The following is a 21,507-nucleotide window of genomic DNA, read 5'->3' as shown; positions in this document are numbered from 1 at the left end:
CCACTCTTTCTTTTCTTTTTTTTTTTAAATATATATCCCTATGCCAGTCTATGAGGGGCTGTCAAATGAGAGGCTGGCTCCTCTGCTTTTTCAGAACCTATGTAGATGATCATAGGGTTCCCATCCCCCTTAGATTCTTTGATTATGGGTGGATTATATTAATAGGTTTCCCATGATTGAATCATTCTGGGAATTTTGGTAATAAATCAACATGGCCACATGCATTTTATCAAGAATTAAACTGTTGGATGAAAAACAATGTGAGTTCGAGGTGTCAGCTAAAAATCCAGGTGTAATGATCCAGCAGAAGATTGGAATTCCGTAACTCTTATTCAAGGAAGAGATCAGAGAATTACATATTTGGGAATCACTCAAAAATTGAACCCTGAAGGCATGAGGGTAAACAAAAGCACCAAAGGTGATAGTAGGAACCACAGCTAAGGCTCAGGACAGTTTTAGGGAAAGCCCTGAGCTGTCAGGGTCTGTGTAGGAGAACAGTGTTTTGGGTTCTTTTTTCTTTTTTTTTTTTTTTAATATTAATGCAGTGTGTGTACTGTTGTGAAACAAAGCAAAAACCTTTTTGAAAGAGGAGTGGGCTACCATTAAATTTAAAAAGTCAAATATTAAGCAAAAGATTCAGGTAAGGACAGAGAAGAGACCTATTGGGAGAAGAATAGATCATGAAGACAACAACATACAGTCTCTGTGGCTTTTCACTAGGAAGGAAAGCCAAAAGTTTTGCTTGGGCTCCTGCTTATGCAAGAGGATCTTCTCATTGTCCTTTGTAGAGGGCAAACATTATTCAAAGTATAACTTCTCTAGCCATTTTCTGATTTTTTTTTTCTTCTTCTGACATACTATTTTAAGAACCACTTATTTGTTCCACAGTGAACTCTTAGTAGACATGTGTTTAATTTTAGTTTCTATAGTGAGAAAGAAATCAATATCTTTAAGTGGTAGTAAAAGAGAATCTCTCAAAGTTCCCTCTCATAAAAACTTATTCTCACTGACTCATACATTCCTCCAGAAACTCAAGATCTAATTTAAATGCCAAGTAAATTATTGGTATAGAGTAAAAACAAACAACTAACCATCTTTTTCATCTCCTAAAGAAAGAGTATAGTATCAAACTATTCATATAATTGTAACTGAAAGTAAAATTCATTGCAAGTTGAAATGAAAAACACGTCCAGCAAAAGAAATGTCATATCAAAATGTAAATCTAAACCAAACAGTAGATGCCATAAAATAGAGCAAAGATAAAGCAGGACTTGGACAATTTCACTGAAGGGCCTGCTGCCAGTAGTGGGCAGAGGTCAACTGGGAAAAGATTAGGCTGACAGGTCCATTTCCTGGGTTTGTACCACTCCTACTTATTATTCCTGCCTTTGCAAAATAAGACCCCACCCCTAGGGAATAAGAATAATGTCCACTGAGCACAGGATACACAGATAACTATGCTAGAGATTTCAACATTACACAAAATATAATATGGAAAAATATTTAAAAATCACATCTTAAATTCCCCCTTCTTTTTCTCCCATCATACACCAAAAGAAATAAAGGATCCAAGGGGAAGGGAGCTAGAGGATAATAATGAAAACAACTGCATTTAAGTGTGCGATTCTGACAGGCAGAATAAACAAAGGCAGCCTTGGGATGGTGACAAACAGGCAAAAACCACAGCCTTGCGAGAATGCAAGGGTGTACTATATCCGATAAGATTAAACGTGCCACTGACTCTTCTAACTCAATAATAACATGGCAGTTGCTTAAGTGGAAATGGTTCTTCAGCCTCAATGGGTGTTAGCAGTTCAGACGGCCTGATGGATAAGACCAGGGAAAATTTTATAGGCAAGTAAGTGCGAGTGAGTCCTGGGAACCAAATACTTTTGAAGGACTAAGACTCCAGAAATAGTGACTCAAGCACATTAATTAAAGGAAATGTGATAATACTGCAAGTGCATAGGTTGGAGGATTTCTCAAAGAATAATGTCATCTGAAATGAAAGACTTGAAAGTACATGTGTGGTTGACATATTGAGCAGAGAGATAACTAGGTCTATTTTCTGCAGTTCTAAGCAAAATTTGTTCTAACTGCATGAGCTTGTTCAGGATTTATGGCCTCTTTTAGCTAACATCAGACTACAATCAGGGCCATAAAATTTTCTAAAAATGTGACCTAGGAGAGAATTTCATTTAGCACTTGGCTTTCTCTCCATTTTTCCCTTCCAAGTGGATATCCAGGTCTGCATGTCAAATTTTGATGTATCTGCCAGACCTAGGATGTGGAAATATTTCAAAGAACTCACACAGCCAAGTGGAGGAATATGCAATTTAGGAGATATCTATGTACACATATAACCAACCCCAAAATACCACTGGAAATGGGAGGAACACCCTTTTTAGCCAAAGGAAGGCAGTAAAGAAATACTACAGACCATGGATAATTAACCTATCGAATAAAAAAGAACTGACTTGCAAATGCAAGTTTGAATCTCCAAAACTTAGGCACTCCTGAATTGTTACCTATATATATCATCAGAGAAAACTGTTAACTTTATTTCTTTTTTCCTCTTAGTGGAATCATATTACACACAGTAAACAGCTTATTTCATATACTGTGGATATTTTTACATGTTATTAAACATTTTTTGTCAATGATACTTTTCAGCTAGTGCTGTGCATTAGAATTATCCTATGGAGTCTGTTAAAAATACAAGTGCTCAGGGTCAATCCTAGATCAGTCCTGCCCCTTCCCCCATCAATATCTTATTTGAATCTCCAAAAGTTGTTCCAGGCAAGTGTGTCTTTGCAAAATTTCAAAGGTGAATCAGAGGTGATTCTGACAACAGTCAACATTTTCAGTGGCAGTGGCTGAATATATTCTATTACGTGAGCATATCAGAGTTTACTCAACTTAATTAATTTAGGTTGTATAGCTCTTTTAAATGTACAGAGTAAACAGTAAAAACAAGGTTTCTTTTAAAACGAATTTATAAATGTTTCTGAAGGCAAAAATTAGTTGATCCTTTAGAATTGTTTTATTAAAAGAGATCATTGGAACTGTACATTACGTCAGGCAGTTTTAGCTGTATCACCTAAAATCGTTTTAGGGCTGAGGTCTGAAGCAAGCATACAAATGGAACCTCTGGTATGTTCATGTCTGTGATAGAGTCCGTTTTTTAATAATCCTAGTGCTTTCAAGCCATTTTCAATATTGAGAAAATAGAGAGGTGTAAGGTTCAAGGAACAATAATGTAAAAGAGTTGTCATAATTTTTAAAAAATTATCAGTTCCCCAATCTTAATATCACTCCCATAAATATTTCTTTCCAAAAAATAAAGATTATACTTCAGAAACCATTCATAGGAACTGAAGATAATGCTCTAAATTGCAATTTAAGTGTAGGCTATGATCAACCTTAATGTTCATAATCTTGCAGTTGGGCAAGAAAAGTTCAGACAAATGTAAAGCTCACAACAGCGGAGTCCATTTGGCTGCATGTTGAAAACCCACAGCAATGGCATATTATATTACCTTCTGCCGGCTTTCTGCAAACCATAAAGCAATTCTACACTAAAATAAAGACCTCTGCTTGAACATTTTTAATCAGAAAGTTTAATAGAAAAGTTGTCATTAGCTCTCGCTAGCTTGGACAATGATATACAATTCAGAAAGAATCCTTAACGTGGTTTATGAGGACTTTAAGCTGCTGTTGCCAAATTAACCAAGAAATAAGACACCCAAGCAAGGCTATAAATTGAACACAAATTTCAAGTGAAATAATCCTTACCGCTGAATAAAGGAATTTCAGCACAAAAAGAATTAAACTTCTAGATGAAATACCTTTTAAAATGGAACTTTCTGGTATATGTCAGAACCAACTAAACAGTCGATAAATAGATTTTACCAGCCAGACTATGCAAGATAAAATAGCATAAGCTTCATTAAGCCCTGTTTTTGTAATATCATCTCTGTAATATCCCCCTATTAATTTCCCACAGAATCAAATCCACATTCCCCTCTTGCCTTTCCAGAATATCGCAGCAGTCTCCGATTCCGCTACATTTCCAACAAGACAACCTCCAACATACACTCTGGGCTCTCACTGGCTGCCCTTCTCACCTAGCAACCATAACCACTAACGTTTACTGAGGGCTTACCCTGTGCATGGCTCATTTAGTGCTCACAGCAACCCTATGAGTCTGGTCCTTTCCCCCTCAAACAGAGGAGCCTGAGTAACAACCGCCCATGGCCATGCAGCCAGCAAGTGGCCAGGCTCACGCGTGTGCCCAGTACGCTCCTTCCGTGCTCATATGGTTGGCAGCTGGAATATTCTCCTCCTTCTGCAGATCCAAATAGACCGTCTTCCCAGACCCAGATCAAACACTGCCATCTCTCTCATGAAATTTTCTCTGACTAAAACAGTTCACACTGGTCTTTTGAGAGTTGGCCACTGAAACTGTCCCCACTGAAATAGCTGAAATGGATACTTCAGAATGACTGTCAAAATGCCAAGAACCCCTAGACACTGAAGGACGTTTTACACATCAAACCTGATCCAACCCCGGGCTTTCGGAATTGGCCATTTTCTGGGGAGTGGGGAGGGGTGGCATTTTGACATTACTGCATTAAAATAGCTTTGTCAACATGTCAGTTACTTTTTGATGACCTCTAGATGCACTGAATTGAAGACATTCCTGTCTCAGCTTCATAAAATATAATGAAATGGTTCCTACCCCTCTTCTCTTTTTTATTACCTGACAAAACTCTGGGGGCTTGGGGGGGGGTTGTCATGTTGGAAATGTGGGTATTTGGGTGACCAAAGGATAGAGGACATTTAAGAAATATGCTGAGACAGAGTGTATAGCAACAGCTTCTCCTTATTGATTATGACCAAGCAAATGAGGTTTTAGCCACTCATCAGAGACCTCCAGTACAGTGTATCTTATTGGTGCTATTTCAGCTCTCTCCAAGTAGCTTTCACTAAGAAACTAGAATAGCCTCCGAGTGTGGTTGCTGGGAGGTACCCAACGGCCATGTGGAAGTCAGAGACTAAATTATTCATGTTGGAGAAAATCCTAGGTGAAGAGAGAAGGGAACGTATATGCAGTCAATTAATTGGAAGCAGAAAGGTGACAGAATGATTGCATTGGGATGGGGACTCACACACACAAACACACACACACCCCATTCTATTTACTGCTGTCAAAGCCGTAAAATGTGGATAAATGAGCACTGAACCCTGCCAGACCTTGGTCTTTACAGTCATGCTATGTAGCTGACCCATAAGCATGATCAAAATCAGATTGCTTCTGTAGTTTTTGAAGTATCCCAACATCACCTTAACATGTGCTTTGTTTAAGACAGGTCACATTTGGAAATATTCAAGTCTAACTGTACAATTCTGCAGTAGGAATTGTTTCACATTCAACAGAGAAGTCCAAGAAAATGAAAAGCAATGAATCATTAGATTAATTTTCATCTATTTCTAAATTCAATGCTTCTATCTGATTTGTATAGTGCAATTTGATAGATAGAGACCTGCCATCATTCACTAAGGAAAAGACACATTTATTTACTGGTCATCCATGTGAGGGAAAGCAAGTGGATGAAGATGACAGTCAAATTTCTTGGCTGAGTGGGCTGCTGTCACAGCCAATTCTTCTGAGTGTCTATAAAACACCTTTTAGACAGCAACACAGTTCAGTGGTCAAATGTAGATTTTATCATACCCTCACCCATTCCAGTTCTGTGGTTCTTTATTAAAACAACAAACAAAAGCAGTGCTCTAGGGAAAGCTATAATTTTGTTCAGAATATGAAAATTATACTTATCTTCATTATAGTATTTTCTCAAACACCTACTTTAATTCATATTTAATAATTCAATGCTAACATATAAACACATCAAACATGCTGGACAGGCTTATATGTATATATTACAGGCATACGCACATGAAATTCCATGATAATTGTGATGGTATCTTCTCAAAATTAAGAAATATATTTATTTAAATGAGTTACATAATTAGTCACACAAGTGTAAAAATTATAAATTACTCAAATGCAATTTTGGCTTTTACCACCACCAAGAGAGGTTGTTTTAGTCCTAATAAGCAGTCTTTTTGTAATTTTCTTCAGAAATTTGAAAAGCAAAAGAAGAAAGTCCTTTTTATATGTTGTAACATTTGTATTCTTGTCTTCTAGAATTCTGCCAGGCTGTGATTTCCTTGAATTTGTATCATACTACATCTCCACTGCCTAGCCCAATAACTGGCACACGGCAGAATTTTAAAAGTTTGCTAAACTATTTACAATAGCCAGGCCATGGAAGCAACCTAAATGTCCATCAACAGATGAACGGATAAAGAAGATGTGGCACACATATACAGTGGAATATTACTCAGCCATAAAAAGAAACGAAATTGAGTTATTTGTAGTGAGGTGGATGGACCTAGAGTCTGTCATACAGAGTGAAGTAAGTCAGAAAGAGAAAAGCAAATACCGTATGCTAACACATATATATGGAATCTAAGAAAAAAAAAAAGAAAAGAAAAAAATGGTACTGATGAACCTAGTGGCAGGGCAAGAATAAAGACGTAGATGTAGAGAATGGACTTGAGGACACGGGGCGGTGGGGGGGAAGCTGGGGCGAAGTGAGAGTAGCATTGACATATACACACTACCAAATGTGAAACAGCTAGTGGGAAGCAGCTGCATAGCACAGGGAGATCAGCTTGGTGCTTTGTGACCACCTAGAGGGGTGGGATAGGGAGGGTGGGAGGGAGATACAAGAGGGAGGGGATATGGGGATATATGTATACATATGGCTGATTCACTTTGTTGTACAACAGAAACTAACACAGTACTGTGAAGCAATTATACTCCAATAAAGATCTATTAAAAAAATTTTTTTAAGTTTGCTGAATTTATGAACAAGTGCCTTTCTTAAAAAACAATTATTCCGTTATATTCAAATGAATATAATTTAAGACAAAAGAGTAAATTGTCTACTATTCAATATGTTGCCTTATAAAATGGCCAAACAAAACACTTTTTTAGGGTCCACTCATGCATAAGCAAGCAATTACTGAGTCCCTACCATATCCTGTGGCACATATCCTGCTGGCATTCAAAAATTTTAAGGGCACAGATAATGAAAACAGACGGTATAAAATGATAAGTGTCTTAAAAAAAATGAACAAAGTTTTATAGGTGTTTACAAGTCTTCATTTTAAACCATATTTAATCTTATGATAAGGCACCCTGAGCCCCAGAATTTCAGACAACACACAAAAAAGCCAAAATTTCATTCATGGAAAAGCCTTGGTTACCCAACAACTAAAACTTTCACTTTGGGAATTGGGATAAGCTATGTATAATCACCCTCCCAACATATAACCTGTATATCCAAGCCCTTTGCCTTCTGCAAATGTTTAAATCTTCATGTGTATTGGGTTTTATTTCGTAAGATGGTTTGAGGTTTATTTTACTTTTTGGCAGAACTGACCAGAGTGTTCCCAGTAGGGAATGAAGGTAAGGGAATGAAAGAATAATTGTTTTTAATGTGAGGAAGACAGAGATGTGTGATTGCTGTATTTCAGCTCCTTCTATCCATTTGATAACTTCTTCCCTTTATCCCCTGTATCACTATCCCCACACCTAAATCTGTTATGATTTAAATGGCATACATGTAGGGAGCACATATATAGTAAAAGCTTCTTAACCTCTCTGACCTTCTGTTTCTTTTTCTCTAAAATGGCTTAAATATGCTTAGTTTTCAGTATCTTAGTGTCTGGCAAGTCCTCAGTAAACGATGGCTGGTGGTGGGCTGATTATAGGAACAAGCATTCCTATAATAGGACAAACTATTGTCCTAGCACCTGATTAAATCACAGACACAGATGTTCCTGTCTCTGTTTCTCTATATAAAATAGGACAACCTACAGGGCTGTCCTAAGAATTAATGAGATTATACATGCAAATTTTCCCTTACTTATTCCCTTATATAAATCATTGTTGGTACTTCTCTTTGGTTTTCAATTTTCCAGTTCTATTTTGCCTACACCTAAACTTCTGTGGTTGCTGAATTATGTAAACAACAGTAACCACAAACCTCCTGGGGGTAGTATATTAAAGGACTAACACCGAAGGTGAAATAATCATGTTTTGAACAGGTGACAAAATGTTTAGTATTCATGCAATCCTCCCAGCAATAAAGTATAGAAGAAATACTGAAAATAGTTATAATTCTTATAAGATCCTTTAAGGATCCTAGAACTGGAAACAGTTTAATCTTAGATGAGAGTTGCCTAAGAAAAATGGACAAATGTTTAACACCTGGTTGTAATATAGCCCTTTATGTGTTTCCTGTGAATATTTTTCTTGACTGAATATATTGACTTGTACTTTCAATTTTAAGTTATGTGAAAGTAAACACATTTATATTAGGAGAGCAATAACACATTCCAGGATATATATTTATAGGCCTTAGAGTCACCAGCTCTGAAATCATTTACTACCACTACCTCCAGAAACAAGCCAGTAACCTATTAATGTGAGACCTGTAATACTGCTCTGAAACACAACTACCATATTTATACAGGTGTGTAGAGGGGCCTTCTCTTCAAAAACAGGAGGAAGAAAGTCTACTCCTGAACTTGGACAAAGAAAATATAAAATTAGTAAAGAAAAACTTCAGGTACAGTTCCTTTTTATTAGTAAACATTATTTTCTCCTAAGCTATCAAATATGTTGACATGAAATTGAGGAAAGCTTTACTGTTAATATTTTAATTATGAATTTATATCCTAAATCACTTTTGGTGTTACTCAAAGCACGACAATTAGGAACTTACATTATTTTTCTCCCTTTAAAGTTAAAGTTCAGGATCTGGAAGCACCATACTTTCTAACTTTTTTCCTGGTAATGTTCAATTGTTACACAAAGGAACATCACTCAGGCAATGTTCAACTTCCCAAGGTCTGACTTATTTTTAGGAGTTAACTATGGAGCAAATTTTGTTTAGAGTGTTGATACAGGTTGTATTTTCTGTTGCGATTGCCACAAAAGTGTGTGAAAAAAATAGATGCACATTGTTCTGGATTTGAAGATCTATAATGTATTTTCCTGTGGGGAACACCTCATGAAAGTTCATCCTCAGATGGCCCCAAGGCTACTGTACACATTTTACAATTCATATAATAGCCATTTCAGACAGCCCACTTGAAGATTAGTTTCAAGGGAACAAAGTACAACTCTCATTACCATCACTTTCTCTCCAAAATCAACGTCTCAAAGCAGAAAAACAAGGGACGGGGGCAAATCCATGAATAATTTGCCAATCACATGTCTTCCCTAAACAGTTAAATGTCTGTCATAAGGGATGTTTAAATTAAAACCACCTAGATGAAAACAGATGGTGCTTTGTCACATTTTCTACCTGATTTAAAGGCTCAGCTGGGGAAGGAGCTGTCATTTAAGAGCCCTCTTATTCTATAATATAGACAACAGGACTGAGGTTCCTTCTGTCCTCCCTCCCTCCCTCTCTCTTTCCCTTCTTTCCTTCTCTCATTCACGCCTACTTTCACTCCTTCCTATCCATCTACTTGTCTGACAGGTAAAATCTTACATTCCCCAATGTTGATTCTGAGTGCAGTCGATTTATAGCATGAACCAGCAGGTATATAGACTCTGTTGAGTGGAGCGGAATTAAGCATCCAGCCACAGACAGAAAGCCAATACTCTACAAATGGGACCACATGGCATTGGGAGCCATCGACATCTGCATGCAACTCCTTAACTACTATTACTCATAAGTCTCTCCAGATACAGTTTGTAATCTTGTCTCTCAGTGGCTCACTGGTTTGTTTCTGCATTAGGCATTATAAATGCATTTTTAGAAACTGACAGTAAAAGATTAATATGCTCATAACCATCAAAGAGAACCTTTCACTGATTTCCAATAGCTGCCCTTCCTTCAACTGCCCACCCCTCCACACCATCCAATTAATACTTACTCACGAAGGCTTCCTCATCCATTGGCAAATGCATTGACATGCAGAAGTACGTATCAGACTATTAAAGAAAGAAAGATACAAAATATGAATTAAACTGCTGCTAGTAAAGAAGAAATAACTCGTAAAAGCATGGGCTCTATGACTGAAAAAGAACTACTGGTCCAGTGAGGTGAAGTTGTCTGCCAAATGCTGGGTGCCAGGTTAATGGAAGGGCTAAGCCTAGAACTTAGGTTCCCTAAACATTTTTCTATGATTCTTTCTTAAACGACGTCAAATCCTATTTATAAAACCAATTATCATGAGTAATATTTCTAGTACTGTCACAGTTAAAAGGCAACATTTTAAATGCTTCTATATAAAGTAAAACAATTCAATGCATTTGACTTTAAAATGGTAGGAGTTAGTTTTGATCATCTTTATCATTTGCATAATTAAATATTTAATTTCTTGAATCACTTTACAACTTCCCAAAATATTAATTAAAAAGATACAATGGGGACTTCCCTGGTGGTGCAGTGGTTAAGAATCCGCCTGCCAATGCAGGGGACATGGATTCTATCCCTGGTCCGGGAAGATCTCACATGCCACGGAGCAACTAAGCCCATGCACCACAACTACTGACCCTGTGCTCTAGAGCCAGCGAGCCACAACTATTGAGCCCGTGTGCCATAACTACTGAAGCCTGAGCACCTAGAGCCCGTGCTCCGCAACAAGAGAAGCCACCGCAATGAGAAGCCAGCGCACTGCAATGAAGGGTAGCCCCCGCTCGCCAGGACTAGAGAAAGCCCAAGCGCAGCAATGAAGACGTAACGCAGCCAAAAAAATAAATTAATTTTAAAAAAGATACAATGAATAAAAGTTGGTTTTAAAATATATTATATTTGGTTGTTCTCCCTTTATTTTTTTTAAAGATTTTTTTTTGATGTGGACCATTTTTTTTTAAAGTCTTTATTGAATTTGTTACAATATTGCTTCTGTTTTATATTTTGGTTTTTCGGCCCTGAGCCCTGAGGCATGTAGGAACTTAGCTCCCCAACCATGGACCGAACCCACACCCCTTACACTGGAAAGCGAAGTCTTAACCACTGGACCCCCAAGGAAGTCCCTGTTTTCCCTTACTTTAAAATTTTTATGTAGTGCATTGAAGAAATCAACATTAACTTGTTATTCTTTCTTTTCCAGTTACTAGTCTCTTATCTAAATTGCCATTTTCTACTATCAAATATACTAACATCAAGAATTTTTAGTGATAAAAATTGCAAATTAAGGAGAATGGGCATCTGTTGATCTACGTATTCCACTTCCTTAATGGAAATCCATATGTAGTGAAGTATGTGCTATGATTTATAATATACCCAACACAAATAGAGACTGAACTCATTTAATAATTCATACTTCATGGATTATTACTGCACAGTGGTGGAATCAAGAGACTCCACAAACGTGGATAGAGATAATCTGGGTTTCTCTAAACCTACTGGTCAGCACCAAAAATTGTGAAATTTGTACTTCTTTTTTCATTTCTGTGTTGGCTGGGAAGCAAGGAGATTCAAATACACATCAAAGAAGTATCTTAAAATTTAAAAAATTATAGAAATATGATTCAGTCTTTATTACTGCTTTTATATGTACCATTTCTTCTACTGCAACAAATTGTTTCATTTCTTAAAAGGCTTTATAATTACTTAGATTCACTCTTATTTTGATAAGGAGGAAACAGGCTGGGAAATGTTGAAGGTTGCACAGCAAGAAGGTTAAGCCACATAAATGCTGGAGATGTGACTTCTGTATCCAAAACCCAATATATTGGGTTTGGAAATATATTGGCAAAATACTGCTTAAAGATCTTACCATCATGTACAAGATTGCTCATAAATATTTTTCCAACCTCTGAATTACTAACGTTATAAAACAGACCTACTCTGTTCTAACAGAAATAAGAAATTCAAGATTCCCTTGGTTGAACATCCTGAGCTATGAGTAATTCGGGACTGAAAGATATTTAGTGGCAGACTATAGCTGCTGCTGTTACTAATACTACTTCTAGCCAACAGTTATTGAATTCTTATTATGAGCCAGCCATCGTTCTCAATGTTATATATGTATTGTATCATGTAATAACAAAAACAATCCAATATAGACCCAACAGTATCCATAGATACTATTATTAACTCCTTTAAAGACAGTAAGAGTAAAAATTAGCATTTGTTGAAAGCTTACTATGTGTAAGCACTGCTCTAAGTGCTTTACATGTATTAAATCCTTTAATCCTTAAAACACATTCCCATGACACAGGTACTATTATTATCCCCATTTTATAGATGAGGAAACTGAGGCACACCAAGATTAAGTAGCTTTACTATTCATTCTGGCCAAAACCTGGTAATAGGCAGATAGGCTTCTGAACCCATCTTAGTGCAGTTACTTTAGAAAGCTGGCAATTGTAAATCTTTTCTCTGCCTCTTTGAGTTGTAAATCTTCTATCCAGAACTGTCTTCTCACATCAAGGAGATAGTTCGCAGCCAATGGATGCCCTGCTCTAACTTACATCACTGCCTCCTGTCATAAAGACAGGAGAAGTTTGCTTTTCCTCTGGATAAGTGCCAATCAACAAACCCAGATGGCCTAGTCACATGGACTAACCCCTCCAATCCCCCTCAGTGCCTTTCCCTTAGCACAGCTCAGCCTTTAAAATAAGGTGTCCTGCTTTTTTTTCCAGCAAAGTTGAATTCAGTTCATGCTGGAGCTCCTTCCTTATTTGCAATAGTTTTTATTGAAAAAAATCTGTCCTTCCCACTTTAACTAGTGACCACCTGCACTAACAAGTGTAGGAGCTGGGATCTGAACACAGGTAGTCTGCCTAATGCATCACAGATCACTCAAAGCAATATGAACAATTAATGACTTAGAAGCAAATATGAAACAAAAGTAAATTTAAAGTAGCTAAGCATATATTTAAAACAAGAAATGATCCAAAGGAGCCAAAGGTTGCAATGAAATGCAAACCAAACAAGTTCTTTTAAATTTGTACTTATAATTTTGGGGTTTTATTTTATCTTTGATTTTATTATAAGCCACCTCAAGTTGTTTTTGGAATAGAGAAGTTATGGGCATAAACAGGTATGCCAAATTCAGCAAGTTTGTTCTTTTGATTAAAAAAAAACTAAGCACAATAATGGTTACATATACAGAATAAAGAAAACTACTTTTTGTACTCAGAATTGATCAGAACCGTATTATAATTCTTGCTCTTATCATCAGCTGCATAATTTTAAGTGGCAGAACAACTTGGGAATGTCTTTCTTCTATAGATTTATATTTCTTGGCTTATAACTTCTCTAATAATAAGAATGTGTTCAGATTTCAAATGTTTCTGTCCTATTCTGTTAAAGCCAGTTTAAAAGAAAAGAGAAGAGATGACATAGATCCTCCACAGAATAAAGAGTATCCTACAAGATTATTTTCGGAGAGTCTATATTAGACATTGCATCAGTGGTCTACCATGCACCATCATACTCTGATTTAGGATTTTACTTATGCCCCATTTTCAAGATAAAGAATAATTCTGTTAGAAAAAAAGAAGGTAAAACTCTTCTTTTTAAAAAATGAGCACATTAAAAAATACAGTGTGTATCAGATCAACAATTAGCCTTCAGCTGAAAGCTCTGAAGACCACAGTGCAATAGAAGAAAGAATAGCAAAAAGTAATTTATTCTTTCTCTGCAACTATAAAAGGTATCAGTGATTTTGTTCTCAAGTATTCTGGAACCATAGTTTGGTTTCTAGAATTAAGTTGAAAGCTCAAGTTCTTTGGAAAGAAGATATGTTCCTAAGGTCATTTACATGGTTCGATGGGAAAAGCCAAATCTCCAAGGTCTGCCTTCCTTAAGTGGGCTGAGTAGAAGTAAGCACACTTTTGTGTTACTCCATTTTCTTCTCACAATTATGTTGTGAGTAGGTCTAACAGGCACTGCAACTGTTTTATAGAAATGCAAACTTTCACGGAAAGGTTACTGATCCACCTAAGGCCAAGTAGTTAGTGTCAGAACTAGGATTAAAAATCTTCAAGTTTAAAAAATAAACAAATGGGACCTAATGAAACTGAAAAGCTTTTGCACAGCAAAGGAAACCATAAACAAGATGAAAAGACAACCCTCAGAATGGGAGAAAATACTTGCAAACGAAGCAACTGACAAAGGATTAATCCCCAAAATATACGAGCAGCTCATGCAGCTCAATATCAAGAAAACAAACAACCAATCCAAAAATGGGCAGAAGACCTAAATAGACATTTCTCCAAAGAAGACATACAGATTGCCAACAAACACATGAAAAGATGCTCAACATCACTAATCATCAGAGAAATGCAAATCAAAACTACGATGAAGTATCACCTCACACCGGTCAGAACGGCCATCATCAAAAAATCTACAAACAAGAAATGCTGGAGAGGGTGTGGAGAAAACTGCCCTGTTGGTGGGAATGTAAATTGATACAGCCACTATGGAGAACAGTATGGAGGTTCCTTAAAAAACTAAACATAGAATTACCATATGACCCAGCAATCCCACTACTGGGCATATACCCTGAGAAAACCATAATTCAAAAAGAGACATGGACCACAATGTTCATCGCAGCACTATTTACAATAGCCAGGACATGGAAGCAACCTAAGTGTCCATCAACAGATGAGTGGATAAAGAAGATGAGGCACATATATACAATGGAATATTACTCAGCCATAAAAAGAAATGAAATTGAGTCATTTGTAGTGAGGTGGATGGACCTAGAGTCTGTCATACAGAGTAAAGTAAGTCAGAAAGAGAAAAACAAATACCGTATGCTAACGCACATATATGGAATCTAAAAAAAACAGTACTGATGAACCTAGTGGCTGGGCAGGAATAAAGACGCACTTTTCTACGCAGACATAGAGAACGGACTTGAGGACACAGAGGGGGAAGGGGAAGCTGGGACGAAGTGAGAGAGTAGCGTTGACATATACACTACCAAACGTAAAACAGACAGCTAGTGGGAAGTTGCTGCATAGCACAGGGAGATCAAGTCGATGCTTTGTGATGACCTAGAGGGGTGGGATAGGGAGGGTGGGAGGGAAGCTCAAGAGGGAGGAGATATGGTGATATATGTATACATATAGCTGATTCACTTTGTTGTACAGCAGAAACTACCACAACATTGTAAAGCAATTATACTCCAATAAAGATGTAAAAAAAAAAAAGTCAAGTTTATGCCTTCCAGATGATTAGAAATAATTACTATCTTTCTTGCCACTTTCTTGCCGTTAAGTTTTAATCCAGTTAAACTGTGATTCTGGCGAGTCTTTCAACCTTCATACCTCTGTTTTTTTAACTATGAGACTAAGTCCTATATTTTAAATAAAATTTAAGACTCTTCATAAGTAAATGAATAACTTTTTTTTTATAAGATATGTAATTTGTTCAAGAATGGAGTAGACAATGCCAAACTATTTGCCAAACTATTATAAGCTCATTACAGCATGGGGAGAAAAAGATTATTTAGGTGATTACAATAAACTGTTTTATCAGTACAGGTTAATTTCTATAGCAGGTCACCAAGAATGGACAGTACTTTCAATTCCATACTGTAAGCAGCAGTCAGTTTAAGAATTTAAGACTATACTAACATGTAATCACACAGTTAACTACAACCAACTCTTTGATGAGAAACTTTTTTTTTTTAAAGCAAACCCTTGTGAGGCAACAACATTAAGAAAATTGGAACAATACATCTCTCAAAGTAATAAAATCATTACATCACTGATATAAATAACCGACTGTGTTTTTCTTTTTTTCAGGATGAACACCAAGAACACTATTTAACGATATCCTGATTAGGTAAATATGATCCCACAACCTCTATCATTCAACAATCCAAAAAAATTCAACTGATTTAAACATACGATCAGTACTTAGCATATGATACCCTGTAAAAGGGAAAACATTTACCGCGCCTTCTAACTTCATTCTAGAAGCTTCTCATCATAATTATTTATCATGGTAACATCACCAGGTAGGTATTACAGACACTACTTTAAAGATGGAAAAACTGAAGTTCAAGAAGGTAAGTAACTTGTGATTAAAAAAAAAATTCTCAAAACTGATGAAATGGAATTTGAACCCAGTTCACTAAAGCAGTTCTCTTTCCACTATAGAAAGATAGCTATTAAAAGGTTGTTTTTCAAATCTCTCTAATATTTGAAAAGAAAATGTCAGTTCTTAGACACAATGTTAATTGTTTATTTGATTAATGGGATAAATAAAGGAATCAAAGGCATAAAATTTAACAAGAAGTTTTAGTCCAAGTCCTCTAAATTTTCAAGGGCACCTGAGAACATTTCATGACAGCTTGTTGACAAACTGCAGTGAACCAGACTAGAGCCACAGCTATTTAATTTGGTCATCATTTTGTTTCTTCAAGGTAAAGCAATTTGAAAACGCACACATAATTCAGATCAATGTTTCTCTCTAACACTCTCTAACATTCTGAAGACACAAATACAGCACCTAATTGCCCATTATAATAGGTTCTTCATTTGAACACACTGTCCTAGAAAGGATGCTTCTATAATTCAACCTAAACTGCCAGTACAACCTTTCACAACTTTCCATATATCATCATCATGAATCTTCTTTTTCTCTCTGTGGGAAGAACACCGTATCTGAGCTTGGTGCCAGGCGACTGTCTGTAAAATACTGCAGATTCAAACTGCTAACATAAGGCTCAGATGTACAAGAAGGGAGAAATAATGTGAACCTACATAGCCACGTCTCTCCTTGCTATCTCTTATGGCATATCAGCCAAATCTGAATTCAGAGGGATATGATATTGCTGATACCTCTTTACTGCTGCTTACTGGAAACTATCCAAGAAAAGCACATTTTCCTGACAAAAGAAGATAGGGTGGTAAAAATGAAAAAAACTCACTTATTACTAAAGAACTTCTATTATATTCTATTATTACCCTTTTTCTTTTTAAAATTTTATTTATTTATTTATTTTCGCTGTGTCGGGTCTCCGTTTCTGTGCGAGGGCCTTCTCCAGTTGCGGCGAGCCGGGGCCACTCCTCATCGCGGTGCGCGGGCCTCTCACTATCGCGGCCTCTCTTGTTGCGGAGCACGGGCTCCAGACGCGCAGGCTCAGTAGTTGTGGCTCACGGGCCCAGTTGCTCCGCGGCATGTGGGATCTTCCCGGACCAGGGCTCGAACCCGTGTCCCCTGCATTGGCAGGCGGATTCTCCACCACTGCGCCACCAGGGAAGCCCTATTACCCATTTTAAACCGAGTTGTCATGTAGACAATAGTGTTCAGTAACACTTTGCTTACATTATTTAAGAAAAAAGGGTTCTTTATTTTGACTTAGTCATTTGTGAGACAGAGATGCAGTGGATTCTATGGAACAAGCAGTTAATAAAACGGACTCCTTATTTAAATTTATATGGGACAGACAAAACTATATACTATTACACATGAAAACTGTTCACATAAAACGAGTAGTTTTTGTTTTGGGAAACCAGAGGTACCATTCAGATTCTAGTATTGAGCACTATGATTAGATCCTGGATGGATAATATCCTCACTGCCCTTTTATTGTTCAGGCTTAAAGAGTCCCTGCAGACTACCTTTCTTAAGGAGACTATACAATGTGGTGACACAAACAGATGTAGAAACAGACAACACAACCCAGTTTTACCTGAATGTGGCCCTTTTGCTTATATCTGTGGCTATTTGCAAGTTGGTTGTTCTCTGTAAATAGGCCATAACCCATAGAAATGTTATATTGTGTATTAGGTCTCTGGTAACTTTTCTCAGTCATCCTTTGTTAAATAGCCAAAGCAGGGCAACCATCTCATGGTGGCAGTAGTGACTTTGTGCCTCAGAGTAGTTGCCCAAAAAGTAGGTAGTAACCTTTCTCCTAACCCAGACCATGCACAGTTTAAATCTGATCTAGACAAACCACAAAGGATCCATCAAGCCCTACATTTTCACACAGTACCACTTAGGGTTCAAATAACTTGAATTCTGCAAAGAAGGAGAGGAAATCTCAGGGACTGACAGTAGTACTGCCAGACCAACAAGAGAAAAGTACAGAAAGGGATCAGATCTCTTTGACAAGAATTTTGGTTATTGGGCATTTGGAAAATTACTTTTCAAAGTTTTCTTTTAACTGATCCAGATAGATAACAGACTCAAATTGCTATTTCCCAAAATAATTTTAATACATGCATAGTAAGTTTATACTGATTCAGTGGTGTTTGTAATTTCAACATTTTCCTAGAATAAAAGGAAGCTAGGGCAAAAGAAAACTATACCAAAGCATGCACGATTTTTTTGCAGTGAAAAATTCAGGTTTAAAAAATCTACCTCTCTTACACCAGAATTTAAAGACACTTAATTACAGATAAAATTCCTTAAACTGTCACTTTTGGATGTAGTCTGTTCTAATTTTCCTTTTCCTGTTGTCTTTCTCTTACCATATAAATAAAAGATATGTTGCCTATTTTTATTTATTAGGCCCTGGCAGAATAATCAGATCTTATGTTAAAACATTCCCAACTGACTAAAAAGAGAGTGTTTTCCAAAATGCTCTACTCTGTTCCTTACCATTAAACTACACTCCATCCTCACCAACTTTTCTGATGTTTATCCCAACCTACAAAGTAATCTTGTTGTAATAATGTCTGCTATCATCCTAAGCATTTAGAACAATATCTGGCACATACTGGAAGCTCTATAAATATTTGTTGAATTTTGCATGTACCTTCCTCTTTTGCTGGCAATAAACTCACAGTTTAAGAAAGGCTGAACTGAAACCTGTATTATAGATGTCACCTAATTAGGGTTTTATACAGCATCACTTTTTCATATGAATTTTATCCTTCAGTTGATTCATCCCAGAATCCCATTTGCATTTTTAAACTATAATCACACTGGGCTGATGATGACAAGATTCTCAATGCCAAGTAGTTCAAATGAAAGCTACTTTCCTGGCAAGAGCTTTTCTTTGGGAATTACAAATCTGTGCAAGCAAATGATGAAGGAAAAAATATTGTGGTGAGGGAACATCTGTCTTAGAGCTCTCACACACTTTCATTTAAGAGGAAACAAGAAGGAGCATATTAATAATGGTCTATAATTAATCGCCTGTGCACAACAGGTGGTGACAATGGCAGGTTCTTCCTTGGCTTCCTGGTTACAGGGGGAGTTACGTGAGGGGAAACTACTGTTCTGAACAGGGGTTGCTGTTGACCTACACCACTCACCTTCCCCAAGCTTAAGCCAGTGGTTTATGCTTTTCATAAGTTTCCCTTAATATGAAAGCAGTCAATTTTCTGAACCTTCTGCTAACATTAACTGCTCCACCCATGTTTCTCTCCTTTAGCACAGATGATTGGAAACTGACTCTATCCAACCTGTCTGGAGATGCTGTCGAACAAAAAGCCTCCACAATCACTACCCCCAGACATCATATTTCTTGCTAACTGGCTACATTTGATTTGGGGACAAAACAGCATTGTGGAAGAGAAGCTCTAGACTTGAATGGGTCTGTCAGCTCATTTACTGATTGAGTTGTATTCTATTCTCTTAAAGTTTAAAATGAACCATCCGATACCAAAGTAGTATACACAATTTCTGTTCTTTCTGGGCCTGTTCTCATATATCTTGCCATAGTTATCCCATTAATACTTGCCTACCTTTAAATCTCTTTTAATGCCTATGTAGAAATCCATTCTTCCATCCATCTACTCATGCATCCAACAAACATATATGTTAAGCAACTCCCAGGAACCAGACACTGTGCTAAACTCAAAACTGTTGAGCAGAAGTACACATGGTCTCAGTCCTCACAGAGTTAGAGGCTACTAGTATAACAAGTATTCACACAAACAAGTATTAAATGTTTTCTGTTTTAAATGATACATGGGAGAAGTACAGGTTACCACAAGAGCCAGTAATTCAAAGGAAATGATCTTCAGTGAAGGGAGTTGGCAATTGTTTTAGGCATAGGAAATAGCATTTTCAAAGGCCCTGTAATTGGAGAGAGCTAGGTGTGATTGAGAAAAAGACCAGTACATACAGAAAGGGGGAACATGTTTTAAATTAGACTGGAAAAGTAGATGTGGCACACAATGAAGGACTTCATTTATAGTCTATGTTAAGGACTTTGGTTGTTTAATTTTGTTTTTCTTGAGAACAACAGAAAGCCAATGAAAACTTTTTGTAGGAAACTGACATGGAGGCTAGAATTAATTAGACGAGGCCAATGAAAAGTCACGTAGTTCTTCAGAAAAGTGATGATGGTAGCTTGAAAATGAGTGATGGTGGTAGAGAAGGAAAAAAGAGGACAGATTCTGGAGACATTTAAAAGATAAAATAGACATGACTTGGGAGTGGATTTGAATAGAAGGCAAGGCAGCAGGGCTGAGGATGATTTCTAGATTTCTGGTTTGCGTAACTGAATATATTCGTGGTAGCATTCACTGAGACATAAAACACAAGAGGACCAGATTTGAAGATGATGAATTTGTCATTGGACATATTAAGTTTAAGAAGCCTTTGAAAAACCTACATGTAAATATCAAATGAGCAGCTGGGTCAAACAGAGTTTGAAGGAAAGGTTGGCCAAGAGATATAAATTCATGTGACATGAACGTTGGGCAGTGGGTATGGAAGAGGCTGCTTTGTGAGAGTAGAGAGTAAAACAGAACAGAGAAAGGCCAGAGCTGTGAAGTAGTCAGCCAAAGAGAGAGCAGCCAGGGAGTTTACAGAAAAAACCCACAAAAGTGTTACATCATAGAAGCCTAAAGAAGAGAATGTTTCGAGGAGGGAGCAGCTGACAACGTCACTAATCAAAATCCATATGTTAACAGTGTTCTACTGGGGATGGCACTGTAAACACTAACATCTGGGCATCGACTTTCTTGTGTGTTAATATTCCGGATTTATTTAAGGAGCCCAGTTCTTCCCTGCCGCTCCTCCTGTAAGGACCATGACTGTGGAGACTCTGGCCTCACAACCCAAGCCTTCTCATAGCTCCAGCCACACTCACTATCCGAGTTACTCACAGACCCTCTAGAGCTGTCCTCTACACTGCCTCCCAGTAAAGGAATGCCTGCAGCAACAGTATACAGCAGAGTCACCACAGACTTCCCCCACCAGCTCCTTCAGTGACGGTCACAGAGCTAGGGTGACTCGGGAAATAGGAAAGAAGAACACCAGCAGAAAAAACAGACAAAGATTTAGAAGGCTGATGAAAAAAGATGGGCCAATAAGTCAGTTTTAAAAATTCAAAATAAAACAATATAAGGAAAAATTATTTGAAGAAATACTGGTATTATATAAGCTCCAACAGGGTATAGTGCCACCACGCAGTGAATCTTTGTGACGGCCTGCCGATTTCCAGTCTAGGAAACTACTCGTGTTCTATAGACTAGTGGTGTCAACA

The 21,507-nt window shown here is 37.2% G+C and overlaps 1 protein-coding gene across 9 annotated transcripts in view; it reads right to left on the bottom strand.

The window, feature by feature from the left end:
* Positions 1 to 21,507, bottom strand: part of PAM (peptidylglycine alpha-amidating monooxygenase) — a 279,419-nt gene that overhangs the window by 103,399 nt on the left and 154,513 nt on the right. For all 9 annotated transcript variants that reach the window (XM_082375927.1, XM_082375933.1, XM_082375926.1 and 6 more), the window contains one exon: positions 10,024 to 10,081. In XM_082375927.1, coding sequence (XP_082232053.1) covers positions 10,024 to 10,081 — 58 coding nt within the window. The remainder of the gene's footprint in view (positions 1 to 10,023; positions 10,082 to 21,507) is intronic.

Source organism: Balaenoptera borealis, assembly GCF_965194805.1.
Source record: "Balaenoptera borealis genome assembly, chromosome: 2".
NCBI classification, from domain to species: domain Eukaryota; kingdom Metazoa; phylum Chordata; class Mammalia; order Artiodactyla; family Balaenopteridae; genus Balaenoptera; species Balaenoptera borealis.
The sequence above is the reverse complement of the archived record's forward strand: the minus strand, read 5'-3'. Positions and strand labels throughout refer to the sequence as shown.